General features: G+C 45.1%; 1 protein-coding gene across 1 annotated transcript in view; it reads left to right on the forward strand.

Annotated features, from left to right (window-relative positions):
• The window catches only part of LOC144142295 (venom metalloproteinase BumaMPs1-like), a 99,128-nt gene that overhangs the window by 70,128 nt on the left and 6,647 nt on the right, over nucleotides 1-22,353 (forward strand). The window contains exon 11 of the mRNA XM_077673691.1: nucleotides 9,793-9,928. Within this exon, the coding sequence (XP_077529817.1) occupies nucleotides 9,793-9,928 (136 nt within the window). The remainder of the gene's footprint in view (nucleotides 1-9,792; nucleotides 9,929-22,353) is intronic.

Genomic DNA, 22,353 nt, shown 5'->3' on the forward strand with positions numbered 1-22,353 from the left:
CACTTAATGGTGTCCTTTTGCTGATTAAAAACGTTTTACTGGAAGGCTGTTGCCGCACAACCCTCTGTATTTTAAAGCAAAGCTTTCTATCTCTACCAGCCAACGATTCCATCCTGGAGTGCTTGATCACAAACTCCTAACGCGGACAAGGAGGGGAAGGGCCGTTTTCACTCCCGGAGCACAGAGTAGATGGCGCGGCGAAATGGCGCTATTACCCAGCGTTACTCGCTTGAACTGCCTGCTCGTACCGGCGGGGGCGTTGGAAGGACGGTTTTGTCGTCTGCTTTAGCGAGGGTTGTTTTTAGCCTGTTCTGGCGTGCTTCGCTTCGATTGCGCGCTTCCTTCGCACCGCTTAACTTGTTCGACAGCACCCCCTGGGTACCCCAGACTCGACGGAATTAGGTGGTCGTACGGCACAAGTACGTTAAGGATCGTTTTGCAGGGCGGGGAAACAAAAAAGAGAGACCATATAAAGGCATCCGGCCGCTTTAGAAACGGTACCTTTTGCGCACTGCTTTCCACGAATAGGACTCTGTTTTCTAAATTGGTGAATACCAATTCAGTTGTGGCTTTACAAGTAAGACAAAACGCGAAAAGATCAAGTGGTTCTAATGAATAGCGATTATAACAGTTCCTTCAGCTTTCTCGCAAGTCTCAAACTTTCTAAACTAACTACAGTGAAACCATGATAATGCGACCTTCAAGGGACCGCGCGGAAGCGTCGTATGACCGGGGCGTCGTACGATCGGGGTAAGGTAAATGTCGCCCTAAAAAACGGCCTCACGTGACAGGTGGGCTCAGAACTTATTTAAAGAACTACATTTCGTGCATTCTCACGTATTTTGCGAACCCCTAACTGAAGTCTAAAATTTCTAAAAATAAAACACCTATTTGGTGCCCCCTCCTTCCCAACACGGCTCTACGCTAGCCGGCCACCATGCACCTGGCGCTACACAACCCGCGTGCCATCCCACGCTATTTATAGCCCGCCAACCCCGCGCCTTGCGCGCGCAAGATACGGCCAACGTGGTAGAGCAAATTTAGAGGGGAAAAGGCGAGAGTTGGAACTGCCAAGACCAAGCAAAATCAACAATAGTACGAGATGGCGGAGTACGAGACAGGAGCGGAGCGACAACGTGGTTTTAGAAGAGTGATAAGCGGAGCAAAGAGAGGGGGCGAGAACGCGTCGCGAATGAGAGTAACTTGAATAGACCAGGCGAAGAAAGTGGGTTTTGGGTTGCGCCGTCTATGTTAGTACGTTCGTCGGCTCAATGGTAGCTTCAAATTGGCGGTCCTCCGCGCCACTTGTCTGGACTTTGACATCTCGCGGTTCTCGCGTTGGTTGACTCCCGCCGACCAGTACCCACCTGCTTGCTTGCGTCTGCTTGCTTGAGGACCTTCGCACATCAGGCAGCGCCAAACGAAGGTTTAGAATAAAGAAAGGTCAGGACGAGGTGGCGAAGCGGTGTAAAAATGAGAAAAACGCCAGTTTATTCCCGCCATGGTGCGTCGTATGGAGCGGACCACGTGCACACGAGCGTCATATTATTGGGGTTTTTAATGCATTGTTTCTACGGGGAGTTTGCCGGGCCCCGGTGTTCTGTAGCAAGACCCGGGTCTTCGTATGACAGGGGGACGTATAATAAGGGTTCACTGTAGATTCAATCGGTATAAATGGTAATCGCTAAGTTCACATGCCGAATTGTTTTGTGGTCTACGCTTGTGTCGCGCGGTGGTGTAGCCCCAAGCTAGAACATCACGATGGCTAGGCTCGGCTGTCTCACCCTTCGAAAGACGCTCCTCTCCGTTTTCTGTTACTTCCGACTCATGGCCGGACTACAGAGGCGGCGTCGTCCGCCACCCTAGCCCGGCCGTGGCCGACGCTCCTGCGTTCGGGACGCCGCCACCGCGAATTCCAACTAACGGATTGCAAATCTCTGGTTTCACTTTTGGTAGAGCCATGTGGGTGTCTTCAAGTGACGCCGCATGGGCAATTGTTGTGGGTGTCGGTGAAAGCTTTGCTTTCCTACCACCTTCACAGCGTGAATTGAAGCCATTTTTTTCACCTGACTCAGGGCATGGCGCGTAACAACAGGGGTCCTCACTTATCGTTAGTTTCAATTCTGCACCGCGCCGCGTCTTACCATACTGCCAATCCTATTTGTGATTTTTGCAGGAGGGGTGATACTTAGTTTCAAATACACAAAATCAAACGTGATTTTCGTACATACAGGACGAGAACAGTATCAACATGTGAGACAGGTTTTCTACATGACAACCGAAGGTTACATATTACATATGAAATCTGAAATCTCACGCATCAAACGTCACCAAGTTCATAGAAAAACAAAGCAACAAAACATAATCAAATTCGACGCAGAATGAAACACAGACATAATATGGAGGGAATATTTTACAACAGCCATTGAAGAATGAACAAAACCAAACATTTTACGAAACCAAGCCAATCATATTAGTGAAGAGCTACTCAGTAATAGTTAAAATCATAAGTGACCCAGAGAGAGACGGAAAACCGTATAGACTCATTTGATGAAATTCTTGGCATCGTTTTTGTTAATTTATTTTGTTGAGGTGGTGTTCAATTATAGTTAGGAATCGTTCTATAAATGCACTACCCGTAATCGATTTGTGCATACTGATCCACTCTCTTACAGGTAGTGGGAAGAAAGAATATTTAGGGCAATCAGTGCGATAATTGTAGTCTTTAAATCCTAATGTCTGGATATGCCGCGTGGGCCTCGCTCCATTGGTAGGGAGATACTTTGAAGTATCAAGGTTTACATTTTTATAAAATAGTTTATGTAAGAATTATAAACACGCTAGGTTTGAACGATTCTGTAGGGTAAGCATATCGGCGTTCCTCAGTAGTTCTGTTGGTGAAGTATTTGTGTCATACCGATTGTAAATGTACCCCATTGCTTTTCGCTGTATTCGGTCTAATTTATTTATGTGTACTTTAGCATGCGCGAACCAGATAATGTTAGAGTATTCGAGTAAATATCTCACAAAGGCATTGTAGGCTCAGTTCTTTGTTTCTCGCGGTCCTGATCGAAGGCGTCTTCTGAGAGAAAATAGCCTTCCTAGTGCAGCCGATGCGATAGGATTTATGTGGGCATCCCATCTGAAGTCTTGCGTAAAGATCACTCCCAAGTATTTGTGCTGGTGCACCCGGATTATACGACTATTATTTATGTTTTAAATGTGTTCGCACCTGTTCTTCCTTCTTGTTATTGATAAATGAGCGCATTTTTCTACAATGAGGGATATTTGCTAGTCATTGCACCAGCAATAAACAGAGTTTAGTGCAGAATGTAATATCAGATAGTCTTCTATGGTGCTAATTTCCTGGCAACACACGCAACCGTCAGCAAATAATCGAATGTTAGCTGAAATACTGGAAGGCAAGTCATTTATTTAAATAAGAAATAAGATTGGGGCCAGGACGCAACCCTGGGGAACTCCTGGTGTGATGTGTTAATGGAGAAAATTTTCTATTGTATTCTACGCACTCTAAACGGCTGATCAAGTAGTTTTTTATCCAGCGAATCATGTCGTCATCGTTGATAACCGCCTCTAGTCTTTTTATGACTTATTGTGTGGTAACCTATCGAATACCTTTGAAAAGTACAAGAAGACTATGTCGACGTGATTTTGGTTGGCTATGCTTACAGATATATCATGTGCTAGTTCAACAAGCTAAGTAATTGTCGATAGACGCTGATGAAAACCGTATTGGCAATGTGATAATATATGTTCACGTTTTATGTGTGTCGTGTTTTATAATTATATGCTCACGCAGCTTGCTTACTGTGCAAGTAAAAGAAATTATTCTGAAGTTTGACTCGGTGTCATAGCGGCCTACTTTGGGTACGGGAACAATTTTGGCCGTTTTCCAGTCTTTCGGTAATGTAGCTGTTGACAATGACTTGTCAAAAATAAAGACCAAATATTTTGCTAATAGTTCGGCATATCTTTTTAAGCAAGCGTTTAAAATATTGTCGCGACCGTTACTCTTTCTTAAACCAACTTTCAGCAAAAGGTTTAACACACCTGTTTCCGTTATAGATAGTGGAGCTAAATAGGGTAGATTTCGGGAATCTATGTGTGGCATAATGTTGTCACCGACAGTGAAGACGGATTTAAAGTAATCATTCAGCGAGTCAGCAGTGACAGATTCTTTGTCTTGGGTGTTTACCTTTTTTCTATACTTTCTGGGGCTTATGTAGTTCCAAAACTTTCTAGGGGAGCTTTTCAGAAAGCCTGGGATTATTTGGCTGAAGTAATTGTTTTTGGCTACCTTTATTTTCGACTTCATGTTGTGAAGTTCGTCAGAAAGCTTGTTTCATGCAGATTCTTCAGACTTTGCTTTCAAAGATTTTCTCAATCGTTTTCTTTACGTTTAGCATGTATTATGTCGCACGTCATGCGGGGGTTATGGTTTTGGGATTTTTTAACTCTATTGAGAACATAGCTATCTACGCAGGGGAAAATTATTTCATATCAGCAACGCTGTCGCTGGAAAGTTGTTCCAACCAGGAGAATTTGAAATCAAGGTGGTCTACGATCGCAGTGTCGTCCGCGGAGTTAAAGTCACGAAAAGTTATTTTAGGTTTGGAGTAAACTGGCCTTTACTGAACGGGGAGGGTACATATGAGGAGTTTGTGGTCTGATATGCCATCAACAATGTCAATCTTCACTTCATCCGAAGGAAAGTGTTGGCTAAGGAATATTAGGTCTATTATCGTCGACGAAGACACCTGAATTCGAGTCGCATGAATGACAATTTGAAAAAGGTTAAAAGAACGCATAATATCATGCATGATCTCTGAGCACGTGGAAGAAAACTGCATTGTCTGCAGATAAAAAATATCCCAATAATATCAGCCACGAACCTAATACGTGTTGTTGCATGTATTGTTGCAGTGATTGCATGAGGTCACAGTCACTTGTTGGACTGCGACAGAAGCACCCCACAGTAACAGCGCACGACCCAAACATTAGCCCGACAAAAATAGCCTCCACACTGTCAACCTCCGGAAGAACTGTGTAACTGATTTCTTTCTTTATCGTAACACCCACTCCGCCGCCTCGCGTCGGCCGGTCGTTCCTTATTACGACGTAATTTGGGGGCGATATTTCATGGTTCATGACATCGGTGGTTAACCATGTTTCGATCATGGCAATGAAATCTGAGTCAAGTTCGAGCAGTAGGGGTTCTAGCGATTCTCATTTGTTAAGTATGCTACGAGCGTTTACGTCCACGAAGCTGATTTCTGAGGTCGCGGCCTGCGAGTGCGTGTTATTAGCGTACATCATGGGAGTTTTTTGTGGTCGGCGGATGATTCTGGTGTTCTTTGATTGGTACATTGTCATCTTTTCATCGTCCAAGATAAAAAATTATTTGTTTATGTACAATTTACCATATGACAACTTCACCTTGTCACCCGCATCTTTCAGTGCTCTTGCGCTATTCCACCGCTTCCTCCTGATCTCTCGTACTCGAGGAAAATCTTCACTTACAGAAAAGCCTGTTTCTTTCAGTTTGTGACAGTTCTTGGAAATCTTTTCCTTATCTCGGAAATCTAACAGTTTCAGGATTACTGGTGTATTTTTTCCTTCGGCAGCTCGCCCTAGACGGTGTATCATTTCCATGGCTACAGGCTCTATGTCGAGAATGTTCTTCAGAATTTTTTCCTTTATTGTGCCCTCAAGAGATTTTCTGTTTTCGTTTTTGCCCTCCTCAATGCCGTAGAATATTCGATTAGATCTCCTGGAACGATTTTCCAGGTCATTTAATTTCAATTCAAGAGCTGTTATATCCTTCTGCAGGTTAGATACCTGGTCCATACACTTTGATATATTGCTGTCAAGTACGGTCAGGGTTTTCAATTTCGCGTCAATAGAAGCGACCCGTCCCTCTTTGATCTCCTTTATGTCATTAGCTATAAGTGCTTTCTGCTTCTCTATCTTAGCAAAGTCAGGTCTGTACTGCTGAAAGCAGTAAATCTAAACCGTGCATTCGAATGTCGAAAAGCATAGGACAAAGCAGGCTTGGGCACGACAGCACAATCAAGCAAGGATCGCTACATCGGAAGCATTTGCCGTAGCGTTTGCTCAGCTGGACGAAAAAGACGAAGGAATTACTGATCTGCATGCATGCTGCCGTGCCCTGTGAAGCTTGAGTGGCGCTGTCCTGGCTTTATACCCGAAGGTGCCCGAAAGGCCGCCAGGGCAGCGTTGTAACCCGTCCAGGCGTGCTGTGTTGTTTCTCTAGGTCGGTCAACCCAGCAGGTGTCGATGTTTCCCAGTGTCGAAGCGGCATTTGCATCGTAGTCTTAAGTCAGTCTTATCCAGTTGAATTTTGGCACCTGCGCAGATCCTCCATAGTCCACTGGTAGCGGCTGGAAGGCTACGATAATCTGGACGAAAAAGACAAACGGGTTACTCATCTGCTTGCCTGCAGTGCTTCCGTGCCCTGTGAAGCTTGGGTAGGGCTGTCCTGGCTTTATACCCGAAGGCGCCCGGAAGGCAACCAGGGCAGCGTTGTAACCCGAGAAGGTGTGCTGTGTAGTCCCTGTAGGTCGGTGAAGCCAGCAGGCGTCGATGGGTCCCAGTGTCGAAGCGGCATTCGCGTCGTAGTAGTAAGTCAGTCTTATCTGGTTGACTTTTGGCGCCTGCGCAGATCCTCCATAGTCCCGTGGTGGCAGCAGCACGGCGGCGATAATCTGGACGAAAAAGACGAAGGGACGAAAAAGACGAAGAGGCTGCAGGCAGCACTGCATGCCTGCAGTGATTGTGGTGTTATCGTTACCTATGAGATACGACACTGGTGACGCCGCCTTTTCCGCAAGAGTTCCGCATTAAAAAAAGCTGTCAGTCGGCTGACCTCTAAAGAATGGAAGCAGTGCTAAAGAACAAATTCATAGGTAATTAATTATTTACCTTATTCCAACCAATATAGCGTCTACCCTTTACCGCATTAGCGCTTAACAGCAGCGATGGCTCAGAGGTACAGCACTCGCCTCGTATGCGGGATGTACTGGGTTCGAATCCTGGTACCGCCGGGCACCCATCAGTTTCTTTAAGGGGTACAGGCGTCCCTGTTCGAGTGCGGACCCTTGAAATTGGAGTTCACCCGGCTTGCACGGGAAATCGCCTCTATGGAAAGGGGCGGCTGCAAAAACACAGGAGCTTTTTTTTGTGACCGAATGATGCGAATGCCTAAGACAATATATCTTTTAAGCCGGGCTTGAACTTGCTTGGTACCGTACGTTTTAAGAGTCTTCCAAGCCTCACTGTTGCAATGAAAATTTAGTGTCCCGAGTTAATATTTCTATCAAGTTGCCTGAGAAAAAGCGGAAAAATGGAGCTGTGGTTTAATGAAGAGCTGTTTTAGGAAGCAAGAGCAATTGGCGCCGCACCAATTATTATATCCTTCAAACATGCAGTGCTTCAGCGAATAATTTCTAGATAATATCGGTTTTCTTCGTGACGCAATCACCCGCTGCGAAATATAGGTCGAAATAAAAAAAAACTATAGGAACGCTAAGGGGGAGTTACAAGAGTAGCGTCCGCGTTTATGTTTGCACACATATTGAAAGAAATACTCGCCTCGGTGGCTCAGTGGACAAGGTGTTCTGCTGCTGAGCCCAAGAGTGCGGGTTCGATTCCAGGCCACGGCGGCCGTTTTTCTGATGGAGGCGAAAAGCAAAAACACCTGTGTGTACGAGATTTCGGCGCACGTTAAACATCCCCTCGTGGTCAAAATTATTAGATGCGAGCATCTCTTGCTCTCGGGTCTGTCCTTCCGGCGTCGTCGTTGTCGCGGCGTCCGCACACCACCTGCGCATGCGCAAACTCTCCTCCGTTCTTCTCGCCAACAGCTGTGTGCAACGCGCTCTCTCTGTCTCATTATCATAACAGCTGCGCGCGCTTCGCTGACGCTTCTCTCTCGCATTTGCTTTCGCTGAGCATGCGCAACTCTCCTCCGTTCGTCTCCTCTCCTTCAAGTGCTGAATATAAAGCGGTAAGCGCGCTGCGCCGGTTTAGTCCAGTGCGTTCGCTTGACTGCGCTTGACTTTGCTTGTGCTTCGCTTGACGACGACGGCTCCGTTGCGTCATCGCTTGACGACGACGGCTCCGTTGCGTCATTGGATGTTGTGTGATGGAAGCAACAGTCCCGTCAGCGAGTGGTTTGACACAATCGAGTACCAGCGTCAATCCAAAATCTGATGGCAACGTTACTTCAACTGAAGACAAGGATGCGAAGCGACGGGCACGTGACGCTGAACGTTTCACGCGATTTAGATAATCAAACCCAACGGAAACCCCGATTGAACCCCCCGATGCGTCGCATCACATCAGGGTTCCCTCGCGGGAAGATGGGCGTAATTTTCTGCTCCCTCCAGCACGGTGAGCCTCATCGCCTGCATTGCGTCGCGCGTTACAACCTACAATCACACAATCACCCACTCAGTCACTCACTCACTCCCTCAATGACTCATGTAATCACTCACTCACCCAATCAATCACTCAATTACTCAAGCACTCACTCACTTAATCAATCAATCAATCAATCAATCAATCAATCAATCAATCAATCAATCAATCAATCAATCAATCAATCAATCAATCAATCAATCAATCAATCAATCAATCAATCAATCAATCAATCAATCAATCAATCAATCAATCAATCAATCAATCAATCAATCAATCGATCAATCAATAATTCAAATGAACTGAAAATATACTGAGAAAAGAAGGGGACAAGAATTTATGAGACGGGAGAGACAGGGGCTCGCATACCATATTGACCAACCCAGGACAGATTGAAGGCATAAAATAACGCGCTGATGTAAATACTACTTTTCCCTTTCGTAGTCAGATTACCTTGCACAAATAGGGGCAGTTAGTGCGAAAGGAAACTATTTTGTTGCTCAGTCATCAGTTCATTTAAATCGTTTGTAAATTTTTTATGCTATCTTGTGGGCATGCCCTGTACGCTATCATTTCAATAGTTTTGATATACATATAGAATAACTGAAATAATAATATCATTCTGTAAAGCCACTATTCATGGTTTTTCATAAAAAAACTGAGAACGAACGGTATCATTTTAAAATGACATTGGTGTACATTATGCCGCGTCCGACAAGTCGTTGTTTAAATACTTTGTCATGCACCCTATGCGCTGGGTTTTGTGTCTTGGAGCTGAATTATATTTGATGGAATAGCTGTTGGTCTCCCTTTACCCAATTACCTATGTGTGCTCGTATAAGCCAGTAAAGTAATGATACCGCTATCATGTTTTCTTTTTTCTTCCCGGAAGTGTTTGTAGTTTGTTTTCCCCACTTTGCAATGCGGCACTTGTTCCACCTTTGTTTCGGGCAAGTAAAAGGTGGCTGGAAGTATGTATAAACTATAAACAAAATATACTAAACGCCCTACGGAAGCGAATTGAAATTGATGTCGAACGTTATTTCCGGTCATGTAGAAGGCTGAGGAAGCAGGAAAAATCCGCAGTACTCACGGCTTGATTTTGCTCCCGCCCCCAACGAAACAAACAGCAAGGCGTGGCAGCAAAAAAATGTTCAAAAGGCAAACCAGCACCAAAGGCAAAAAAGGCAAAACATAGGCACAATAACAATAGTTTCCTTTAAAGCAGCTCGGAGTGTTGCAGCTTTCATGCCTATTTCTAGAAAAATGTTCAAGAATGCGCTGTACGCTGTTGAAATCAGTACTCACATGCTATGCCGTAATGCATTCTAGGATACGAGGACGTTCATGTTGGACGGTTTCGAAAACAGGAAAAACCAGACCTGGGAAGTATGCCGGCATGTTTGTGTCGCTGCAACGTTTGTGCAAACGCCTTTTTCCAGACAGGGCCGATGTGGTGGCGGACACGGTAAGAGACTTGCATATATTTTTCTAAAACCTAACTAGTGCTGCTTTTCTTTTTCACGGGCATTCTGTATGTATTCAGGGCCACCTAATTAGAGATACTAGAATCCCGGACATGAATAGCCCATGGAAAAAACTCCAATTTGAAGTTATAAAAATCGTGAGCGCTTGCTTGTGAACAAATACCAGCCAATATTCTTAACATGGTCTTTCCGGAAGCATACGGAACATACTGTAGCTAATCATATCCATAATTTATTTGAAAAAAACAAACGATTAGGTCCCATTCAACCTGGTCTCAGAAAGAGTTTTTGACTGTTATTCAGTTATTATCGTAATTCACAATGTTTAAACAGTGTTAATGAATCCGGGAAAGCTGATATTTTACTTTCTAGGTTAATCAAAGCGGTGTATAGGGCTCTCGGCGGCTGTCTTCTCTTCGATCCTAAACCAGTAGCAATTCTTGTAACATTTGTAAAGTGGATCAGTTTGTACCTAAAGGTAGAATTCAGATTGTGGATATTTACAGAACGTGCTCTTGTTCTTACGTGGTGACGCCGAGGTGTCGCCTTAGAAAGTGTGCTGGTGGCCTGCTTTTCTTGCTCTGTCTTAATTACTTGTTTTTGTGACTGGTGATAAGGTCAATGTTGGGACGTTTCGAACGTTGGAACTTGGTGTAAACGCAAGTACAGTCTGCTACCGACCAGCATTGCTTTTACGTGAAATTTTGTCTTCTGCGACCAATGGGTCATAAGAATTAACACTACAATACCGATTCTTTCAAGCATAACCGAAACAGGAGACCCGATGATGTTTACGAACACTATTAAAACGATGTAGTCAAGAAGGTTACAAGATTAAGTGTTTAGGTGTCGCAATAAATTCTAGAATAAATTTGAATGACCACTTTCAAAACGTAACATCATCGGCTATAAGAGAACCTCATCTTTTACGACACGTGCTTTGAGGAGATCTTTTTAATGTGAAGCTTTAGGCTTACGCTTTGATAAGAAGGCACCAACTGGAGTATGTAGCTGTCGTTGGTAACCCGTACACAAACAAAATATTAGAGAATAGAAGAAGGTCCGGACGTGAGCCATTTGTTCTGTATGCAATACATACCAATACATACCAATGAACTGAATATCATCAACACTGATGGCACGCACTAAAATTTGACCACTGCACAGAAAACGCCAAATTGCCCGATTTTATTTTCTAGTTTCGCAAATTGGCTGTAAGTGTGGATGATCACCCTTACCATTGATTACTCCGTTAAGCGCGAGAAAAAGACGCCATAGATCCATAGGGCATTCCCACACTTGTTTGGACAAATAGATTCAATTTTTGTATGCTTTCATCGGGCAATAGAAGATTGAAATCGATGAAAAAATCGCATTTTAATGATAATGTTTAAAGAAGCCCTAGAGGACTATTTCAACAATTTTTAAATACTGACGTGCATGATTGCCTTGAAGCTGCCGTAGGGTTTATTTGTTTACTATGGCTTTATCTTTCATTTGAAGTGGACTGAAAACCTTATTATGCTCGCGTTAAGGTGTGTTGACATTTCTGGTTATAGCGGGTCTTTTTATATCCTATATCTCGAACATTTATGTTGAGGTTGCTATTGGCTGCAGTATATTATGCACTGTATTGTATTCCCTTGTGTGCATAATTTTTTGTATTATTTTCTACCCTTCCTGCTTTAGCTATTCAATTATACCGCAGTATTTTTAAAGCAAACTGAACAAAACAAACAAAGCAAACAAAGAAACAAACATCAAACTGCAGATTTTTGCTTTTCTTTAAATCAATTGCTGCCAGCAGAACTGCTTCGTGGGTTGTGTTACTTTGAACTCGGACACAAAATGGCCTACTCGGGCGCACTAAATCCTCTCCCTCGTATTTTTGCAACATGGCTTATATAGGATATCATTCTAGGACGCCAGGGATCAATCATTACGCGGCCTCTCCTGGGCGCAAACACCTTGCCTATGCTAGCAATTTGTGAGGCGCGCACAAGTCTCCAAGCTAAATTGAGCATGGATGATGGCATGCAGATAGCTGACAAACTCATGCAGTTAATACTGCGCTTTCTTGTAATCCAGGAGGTGGTCATCCAACTTCAGGTACGGTGCCTTCGTAATTGCTTATGGAACCATAACAACTTACTTGGTTGTTTTTACAGGGAAAGTTTTTTCTTGTACATACGTGAACGTTATTGTGAGGTTATTTTGTATCCCACGCCGTTGAAAAAGGTACGAGTGCCAATAGACGCTTTAGGTTGAAAAGGGTACCGTCAATGCACTGACGCCGAAACTGCGGGAGACTGCATAGTATGAAAGAGTTCCGCCATTACTACTTACTTCATACAGGGAACCATAGGAGGGGATGCCATAATCAATAAATTGCACACCTCATCTCCACACAATCATTTCATTCGGCTCGTAATATAAAGCGCACGACCTCAGCGCTAGAATACTTCCGTGGTTGGTAAATGTCGCATCTCCGCTATACCAACGCCCAACCACATTTCTCGCAAAGTAAAAGAGGTGTCGTAATTATATCGCAGCGTAATTGTACCGATGTCGTAGCAACGCCGTAGAATAAATTAACGCACTATCGCGGTTTTTTCCAATTTTGAGCTATTTTAATGGCCAAGCATTTACGTCGCTTCAGGTCGTATGAATATTCGGCCACCAATATACCTTAAATATGGACTTGTGAACTTAATCTTTGCATTTACCTTGGCAATGCCTATGACTTAATTCTTTATCTGATTTGGCGCCGCGTAGAAAAAGTACATTGGAAGCATCACGCCGTATGTTTAGCAGAAAAACCCATAAGTCGACTTCATAAGGGTTTGTTAAATTGAGGATTCTCCGAACGTCTGCTCTATTCAAAGAATATGAATAACAAACATTAATACGAACACGTGAACACGTACATATAAAACGTATGAACATGAATACATGAACCTAAAAACATATAAGTATATTTTTGACCAAGAACAGCCTTTACTATAGAACATATAACGTGACAATGAAACGTTGATACAAACCTGACGACCTTTTTTTTAGTTTCGAACGTTCTTACGAAGCATAATACATTTCCCCATTACTATGCTCGAAACTGGAAGCCAAAAAAGTATTGGCCCGATTCACTGTTTTGGGATAGTAAGTAATAAAAAAAAGTGCAGCTAAAATGGAAAAAGAAAACTGGAAAGAGACATATCGTCAATTTTATTGTACTGCTGACATTAATTTCCTGTATGTGTCGGCCTCTTTTATGGTACTATGCAGTGCTTTCTAACAACTGAGAGTAATGCTTGGTATGGCCTTCACCCTTCTTTATGGTAAATATTTATGGTAAGTATTTTCGGATTTTAGGCGATTCGCTATGCATACGGAGGAATGAATCAGGCATATTGAGGTTTTTAAGTAATAGGGTCGCTGTATTAGGTGAAGGACTGTACATCAACACTTCCTGTCTGCTTCTACTTACTGCGGTGTAAAAATGTGTAAGAATTTTTAGATGCTTGAAGTTTTTTACCCCATTTTCGGCCAAGATGTGTGCCCTTAGCTTGGGTCCTGCTGTCATCATGCCAACGACATGGAGGTCACTTGATATTGTCATATTGCTGCGTTGCGCAAGCAAAGAGAAACATTAGGACGGGTGCAGCGGTGGATTGGTTTGAGGTAACTGAGTTTTAATCATCAAGATAGGAGGTAGCGTTCCCGTTCTTTCGGCGTCAGTAATTTGTGGAGGAGTTCTGGTGGTTGGCCAGCGGAGGATGCGGGCGTTATTCTAAATTGCGGTTGACGGCTTTGCCGTCTGTTGGATGTGGCTGCTGCTGTCATCTGATGATTTTCAGAGGACACTTGTACGAAGTCCTAAGTTATGGATGCGTAGGGCACTTCCAATTTTGTACTCGAAAGATAGACTTCGTCTCTGTTTCCGCCCAGCCATTAGCTTCACACAATAATAAGTACGGATGAACCTGGCAGAAGTGCAACGCGAACTCCAAGACGGCGCTTACGCTTCGATTCGAATGATGGGTACTAGTGCAACCACATTGCGTTAGATCGAGGCATGGCTACGGCTGCGCATATTTGTTTCTTCAAGAAAATATTCACTTCGGGGTTTGCTATTTAAAAATTACTCTGTGCAGAAAAAAAATCGGTCGTGAAAACTGGTGGTGAGCAAAATAGAATGGCGCATTAAGAAAAAAATCAGCCGCAGAGTCTCGATGGTTTTCGGAACACGATTTCCGTTTGCTGCCAAATATAGCGGGACGAGGACGTCATCGAAATGTATTCGTAAAAGTCTCAACTCTGCAACAGTCCCTACGAAGACAATCGGGCGCCGCGTGAACTGCACTTGCCCAGTGAAGATATCAAGATAGTGCTCCGTCCGAGAAAGGGCCTCGATGTAACCAAAGTCATCCACGCGGGGCTTCGTGACGGGGTGCTGCGTTCCACCGGATTTACCTTCGACGTGGCAGTCGAGGATATCCTCCGCATTAATTCGGAGAAAAATATTATGGTTGCGAGTACACCAAGCATCCAACGTGCTCAAAAATACAACGACGTGAAGGTACTTCACATTGGAGGAAACATGTACAAGGTCACCGCGTATGCAGTACCATCGGAAGACACCGTCAAGGGGATAATTCATAATATCCCAGACTACGATAGTGCCGCAGACAACACTAACAGCCTGGTATACAAGAAAAATCCCACCATCCTTCAGGCAAGACGAATGGACCGGATCAACTCGGTCCTTGTCGTTTTCGAGCATAAAACGGTCCCGCACTACACCTACTACCGCGTGGCCGAGTACCGCTGCTTCCTTCACAAGAAGCGCCATGAAATCTGCGACGGATGCGGCAGACTAGGACACTGCGTGGATGTATACCCGGCCCCTGATAAGAAGATCTGCAAACTCTGTGGCGAAGAGACACCGGGTCAGGACCACCCGTGCACGCCCAAGTGCGCACTGTGCGGCAAGGACCACACAACTGGGGACAAGAAATGCGGACTCGGCTATCAAACCCCTTACGCACTGAAGAAGCGCAAGTGGGACAAGCAGCACAGGAAGCAGCAGCAAGACCGCCAGAAACAACAGCACGGCAATATTGACGGACGAAAGTCGTCAAGCATGCTTAAATCCGGTAGGGCTGTGGACGGAGACCAAGATTACTTGAGCTCCTTCCCCCGGTGTCCGCAACAATAGCGGCAAAGCAGGCGAGACACAGGCCGCCGAACGGGAACACGGGACGCCTCCGCCCAGAGACACAGCCGTTCGCGATCATCGTCGCGTCGTCGCCAACCGAGCAGACAGGGCCGGAACCTGCAGCGGCGACCATCCCGATCCACTTCCTGCGGTGGCGAAAGGGCCATCGACAACAACCTCAAAAACAAGGTGAGCTGGGCAGCCACGGCCTCCCACGGTACAAATGAGCGGAAGGGTAGGGGCACACTGGTTCAAAACATTTGCGTCTGAGACTCTAACTCGCGCTCCGAAGTAATCCGAATCCGGGAAATGCTAGAGATGGTTCTCTTGGAGAACGGAGCGCTCAAAGCACAGCTGGCTCAACTCAGAGGCAGTCTAACCTTAACTAATCCTCCACATGACACTGATACCGCACACGCAATAGTCCTGTGGAATGCTCTACCGGAGCACTGCACGTCATGCACTGACCGCGAAATGTTCCGCTCCAAGCTCACCGACCACTTGTCTGAGCAGCCTGCTTGTTATCGATAATTTGACTACCTCATGTATTTCTGTCAAGAATTCTTGATTTGTACGCACCTTAAAATTGTAATTCTATTTTTCAGACAACATTGCAGTATTTGGTTGTCTTTACTGTCTACATGTATTCGATTCTAGTTTCTGTATGTTTTCTTTTACTTTTTTGTGTTTGTTATGTTTGAACATTGCTCTGTACCTCGTCACTTGCCCACCCTTATGTAATGCCCTCGGGCCTTTAAGGTTGAAATCAATGAAATGAAATGAAACAGCCTACCCCACCCTTCCCCTCACCTACCGCCAGCGCCAACCCAGTGGCCGCCGAATTCCCGGAGCCTACCTCCGCGAGTGCGATGGACATTACCGGCGGGTCCGACCCACCGGTGGCCTCGCAAATCTTGGAGCGTAACTCCGGAAGAGCGATGGGAACAGTCCGAGCCGCCTCTCGACCGCCGAAACGCAGGGCGACAGAGTCACAGCCCGAAAATCAAACCGCACCCCCCGGACCTGATAGTGCGGTTCAATATGTCACTCAGACCATGCTCCAGAAATTTGGGGAGTAGCTCACTGAAACCCTTTGCCAGAACCCCAATGTTAAATTCGACAACATGGTTGCCACATTCGCAGACGCTACTGATGCTAAGATCGCCTGTCAAACGCCCGCATCACAGCCCTTGAAAACGCCTCTCTGAGACCGATTCGCGAAGGGGGAGCGGGACCATCAAACCCGACAAACCTTACTTCCGTCCAACCTTCGCGGACAGTTTTAAAAATCCCGCGGATCATGCCTAATTACCTTAATCAGACCACCCGTAATCCTGACGAACTTCCTTCTCGGAGTGGAACCTCCGAGGGTTTCGGCGCAAGCAAGCGAACCTCAAACATCACATTAAACTTAACAGTTCGGACGCCTTTCCTGATGTAATTTGCCTCCAAGGAACTGGCACTTTTTCCACGCTCCAAAATTACAAATCCTTTGTCGACATGCAGGAAGACACAGCGGTGACGTCATTCAATTTAAAACCGGCTGTCACCACCCCCATTGGGTGCAATCTCACGGCCAGTCGCCACGAGACAGGCGTGGACACGGCGTCGGCGGCTGACGTTCTCGTAGAGTTAATTCCAACCCGAAAAAAGGACAGTGGTAGCATGTTTGTCCTAAACGTATAATGCCCAACAAAGAATAATTTCAAATTCACGAACCTCCTAAGGAAAACTATTGAAATCTGTCGGGGCCACGCTCTACTCATTGTAGGCGACTTTAATGCCCACCATACACAAACGAGACACCGTTAAGGGTCGTAGCTTTTGGCTATACGCCCAACAGGAATGTCTCAGCCTTGTTACAGACCCATTGTACGCAACCCGTATCCGAAATAGTGTGAGTGGAGACACGACGCCTGACCTATGCGTCACTAACAACATGCGGAGGGAGGCCCCGTGGCTTTACACGCAAGAACATCTTTGCAGCGACCATTACATTGTACCCATCACAAGCGTTTCCGGTGGCGCTACGCGTAAATTTGGAAAAACCCCTCGACTGGTCGACTGGGACGCGTTTTTAAAAATCCGTGCAGCCGAACGCGCTTCCCACCATGACTCAAAAATTGACTCGATACTCATGCATGGGCGAACCAACTACCGCGAGATGCCAACACAGCTACCAAAAGTATACCCTCAGAGCCAGACCTGTTTCAAGTAGATGCACGGCTTCTTGACATGTGGCAGGCCAAGAACAGTATACGACAGTGACTCCGCAAATATAAACTAAATCGCAAGTTGCATCGTCGGCTTGGCCGACCTGACAGGAAAAAACAAAGAGCATACTCACTAACTCTTCCGACAAAATTGGCACGCGACTTGTGATCGCATGGAGAGAGAAATCGGGATGGCTAAGGCATGGCGATCATGCGCTGCCTAATAGAACCTGACAAAAGTAGGACCATGCAACCACACAATCTAAACGTTTTCCTCCACAAATTTGACGGAACCAACAAACAGCTTCTCCAGGCACTTCACGATCGCTACATTGCCCATTTGGCTACCGAAACGGTCCCCCTTATTTGGGCAGTGACAACGCCTCCCTCGACAGTGACATCACCTCAAGCGAGGTACGGGACGCCATTGCGGCCCTGCGGATCGGCTCAGCGGCGGGGCCAACGTTTTGCCACCGGTTCGCACCGCATTCCAACCGTCTAGAGTATTCACGTTCTGGGACTGCGAATACAAGCGAATGGACATAAGTACGAATACTTGCTAGCGCTCGAAAAAGTTGTGCACCAAACAGCCAGGCTAATATCCAGGATAGCTGGTCGCAACGATGGAATGAAAGAAGCTAACCTACGACGCATCGTAGAAGCCTTTGTAGTAAGACGGGTGACGAACTCAAATCCGTACCTCCGGCTACAGAGGGCAGAGGCAATTAAAGTAGACGCTCTCCTCCGCAGAGCCTACAAGCGGGTCATCGGTCTCCCACTAAACAGGACCACCGAGCGATTGAGGCCCTGGGCCTTACAAATAGTCTGGATGAACTCATCGGGGCTCAACTGCTAGGGCAAATATTACGGCTCACCTACAGCACAACGGGGCTCCACATACTCGATTCGCTGGGTATAGCTCACCCCACAGTGCGCCTACTAGTTTCGGGATCCCGTAACCAATAAGGAAGAACATTCACGCCTCTCCGCTCCCGCGTAAGATGCATCCTATACATAACAAGGAGCGGCGAGAGGCCAGAGCACATGCCCCGCAAACTCGCTTGCGAAAGTCGAAAACGTTGCCTACTCAGACGCGACCGATGACGCTGGTCGCGAGGCAATGGCCATAGCGGTGGTCAACAATCAGGGTAACACCATCGCCTCCTGCTCTGTCCGCACGAGAGACTCGGTGGTTGGAGAAGAGGGAGCCATCGCTCTAACCATGGTTTCCTCCACAAAAATCGAGACAATCATCAGTGACTCCAAATCAGCAGTTTTAAATTTCTCACGAGGACGCATATCAAGGAAGGCATCCGCAATCCTGATTTCTGGTCTCCACCTCGAAAACTAGACAGGCAAGGTCAACTTAATTTGGAACCCCGCTCACTCCGGCCTTCCAGGGAACGAGACTGCGCATGAAGTGCTCGAGGCTTTACCGACCGAGCGGTTGGCACTTCCGATGCGGAACTCGTCCCCATATCAGGCAGGGACAGCCTATTGTCGTACAGTGATATTACCAGTCATTATCGTTTAGTCCGGGCCCGCTTACTACCAGCGCACCCATCCCTCGTTAAGCGGCGTTCGGTGGTCTGACGTCTCCTACAGACCCACTCGTATCCAAACCCACTTGTGTATAGCTATTGCTACCCTGGGCGCTACTCACCTGAGTGTCATCGATGTCGCAACCAGCGCACCTGGCGCACATGCTATGGCGATGTTCGCAGGAGATCAGAAATGGCCGCACAATCATTAGAGAGTTATAGCAGATCGGAAAAAACGGTTCCGGTATGGTAACGTCTACCATCTCGACGCCACCGCGCATGCGCAGAATCCTACCGTAAGCCGGAGCGACTTGGTCGGAAGGTTACCGAGGCGTACCGTGTCCGTCGTTCCAAAGCGGACGGCCTCTTTGGAAGAGTTTTGTAGATGTACGTTTGCTCATGCCTAGTCGAACGAATTGTAAATATCAGATCGTTTAGGAAAAATGACGTTGCAATAAGTGAAATCCGCGCTATTCTCACAGCTGAACCAGCACGCGAAACACGGTCCCGACCCAACTGTCGTGGCTTGTGCCGTCGAGCGACACATGTACGATAGCTTCTTTTAGGCTAAATAAAGGCGATCCCGCTACATAATCTAGTATTAAAAGCAACATAAGGCCATTCTACAAATCGGCGAGTGAGGAACAGGCGGTATCAGTGCGACGGACCCTCAAATACAACGAAAAACTAGAAGCAGCCAGGCGTATGTACTGATAGCCCAGCTTGATCTGCTGGCGCCATCTGTAGAGGTACAGTAGAGGTAAAATGCCCGCTTCACCTTCACGCAGTTGCTAGTTCGAATCTCCGTAGGGGCGTTGAATATATATATATATATATATATATATATATATATATATATATATATATATATATATATATATATATATATATATATATATATATATATATATATATATATATATATATATATATATATATATATATATATATATATATATATATATATATATATATATTTAAATGTCTCTTCTAGCGCTTTTGAGAACTGAAAACTAATATTTCAGCACAGGAAACGCCACATACTCACGAAGAATTGCTAAACCACGTATAACCGAAGTCGCTCCCTGTACGGTAGAACGTCCGGTAGTTACGGTCTGCTATTACTCTTAAAACGAGCCTTCCCGGTACGGTCCGGTAACGGGTACCGTGTACCGTACCGGGACCGTTTTTCCGATATGCTATAACTTTCTATTAACAGTGATCAGTGGGAGACCGTGCTGCTAAGCTCCAGCCCGGACTATCAACTCTGGGCCGTCCAGCTGGATGAGGACGCTGCCAGAGCCCAAGAGCCCAAGGGCTCACAGCCGACGACTAAGAAATACATCTGGCACACAGAATAATGTTTACACTCTTCAAGAAAAACAAATATTTTACCTCTGAAAGGGGTATTTTAGCCTGAACAGGGGACATTCGATTATTTAGCTCGAGGCTGATAATCCTACCGGCCACCGGTCAGGCCGGTCTAAGCCTTAGAAACGGCGTTCGCCCGAAAATGTCGTCTTTCCGAACATTTGGCAGTTTTCCCCAGCTGCGAAAATAGAAAGCTCTCGCCCAACAGAGGCGCCGCAACACCTAAGTCGCAGGTAAATTCCCTGCGGTCTTTTTGTTTTGGTGCTTGTTCTGAGTTGCTCTATCGTTAAATAGGGACGTCAGTTTTCAGAAACCGACTTTTCTGTTTTATTCCACTTATTTTCCCTACTATTAGCCAGCGTAATAAATCCCCCACTTTCCCCAACCTCTCCTTTAAACTCCCATCGCTCCCTCCCCCTTTTTAAAGCAAAGCCTTCTAGCCAGTTCAAGTTCAAGTTCAAGTTCAAGTTTTTTTATTTACATCGTGAAGATGTGGGCTGGCTCCAGCGAAAAGTGAAAGGAGTTTCACTTGAATAAGCCCGAGCCCCCCTTGTACAAGGCATGAATGCAATCAGGGCAGATAAAACAGTTCTTCACATCACAGGTTACAGAATCGAAACAATTCTACTTAATGTTTGTATAACAGTTACATGTGACGCCACAAAATACACACGATATTTCTATCAGTTCTTTAATTAAAGAAACAACAGCAAAATTACCAATATAACAAACAATCTAGGTACACTGTACATGTGTAAAATATTATGAAACGAAATACACCCTAACACTTTTTAATAGTTTTAATAGTTCACATTCTGGGCTATGAAAATTTTGTTAAGAAAGAAAAATTTGACGAAGATTACGGAAAGTATACTGTTCTAAAATTACATTCTGGCGCATTAACCTGTTCAATAGGTGAGGAACAGCGTAACAAAGCATTTGGCGGCCATATTCAGTGCGACAAAACGGAATGTGCCAGTACTCTTGGTTCCTTATACTATACATGGGAATGTTTACTTTTAATGGCAATAACTCCGTGAAAGAAGATTGATTATTTTGAATGGAGGTTTTGTACTGAAGTGCTAGGAAATAGTCATACAGTTTATGAATAGCAACAAATTAAAACGTATGAACAGTGGTTCCGTATGTGCGAAATACTTGCATTTGCTATATGACGAATTGCTTTCTTTTGGAGCAGGTGTAATTTGTTGGTATTGGCGTGGGTAGTGGAACCCCAAACCAAAAAGCAGTAATTAACATGAGACATAATGAGTGCATTGTAAATTATGAGTTTTATCCGCACAGGAAGGAAATACCGACATTTAGCAAGAATGCCTACGCACTTTGAAACTGAGGTTATAAGATAATTAACGTGCGTGTCCAAAGATATATTTTTGTGGAAGAAAACGCCTAATGTTTTTATCGTGTCAACGATTTCAATGTTTGAGTCGCCAATGTTACGCGATATATATCGGGGGCAGGCATGCCCTTTTGGATGAAAAATGATGGCTTTGGTTTTACGTGAATTGATAAGGAGCGAATTTGCTTCACTCCATGTTTGCAATGACTGAGGTGCTTTGTTGATGACCGGCGGTAGTAGTTGTACGTCCTTGCCTTGAAAAAATAAACTTGTATCATCTGCGTATATGATGTATTTGGGATTTTTATCAATTGTAACAATGTCATTAATATAGAAAAAAATAATAATGGACCTAATATGCTGCCTTGGGGCACGCCTGTTGTAATATCTGAAATGACGAAAAGTAATTTTCTATTGTAACACATTGATTGCGGTGGTCTAAATATGAGTTTAGTAGCTGTAGTGGTAAGCCGGGAATGCCATATAATTCCAATTTTTCGAGAAGTGTTTGATGATTGATACGAACGAAAGCATTTGAAAAGTCAATGAATACTCCGATGCGTATGTTCTTGTTTTCAAAGGCTTTCAGTATGATTTCTTTCTGGGCGAGCAGAGCAGTTTCAGTCGACTTGCCCTTAAGAAAGCCATACTGGGATGAACATAATAATTTGTGCTTACGGGAAAAAATTTCTATCCTATTGTACAT

This window comes from Haemaphysalis longicornis, unplaced genomic scaffold (assembly GCF_048455015.1).
Source record: "Haemaphysalis longicornis isolate Haplotype H1 unplaced genomic scaffold, Haemaphysalis longicornis Haplotype H1 scaffold_6, whole genome shotgun sequence".
NCBI classification, from domain to species: Eukaryota; Metazoa; Arthropoda; class Arachnida; order Ixodida; family Ixodidae; genus Haemaphysalis; species Haemaphysalis longicornis.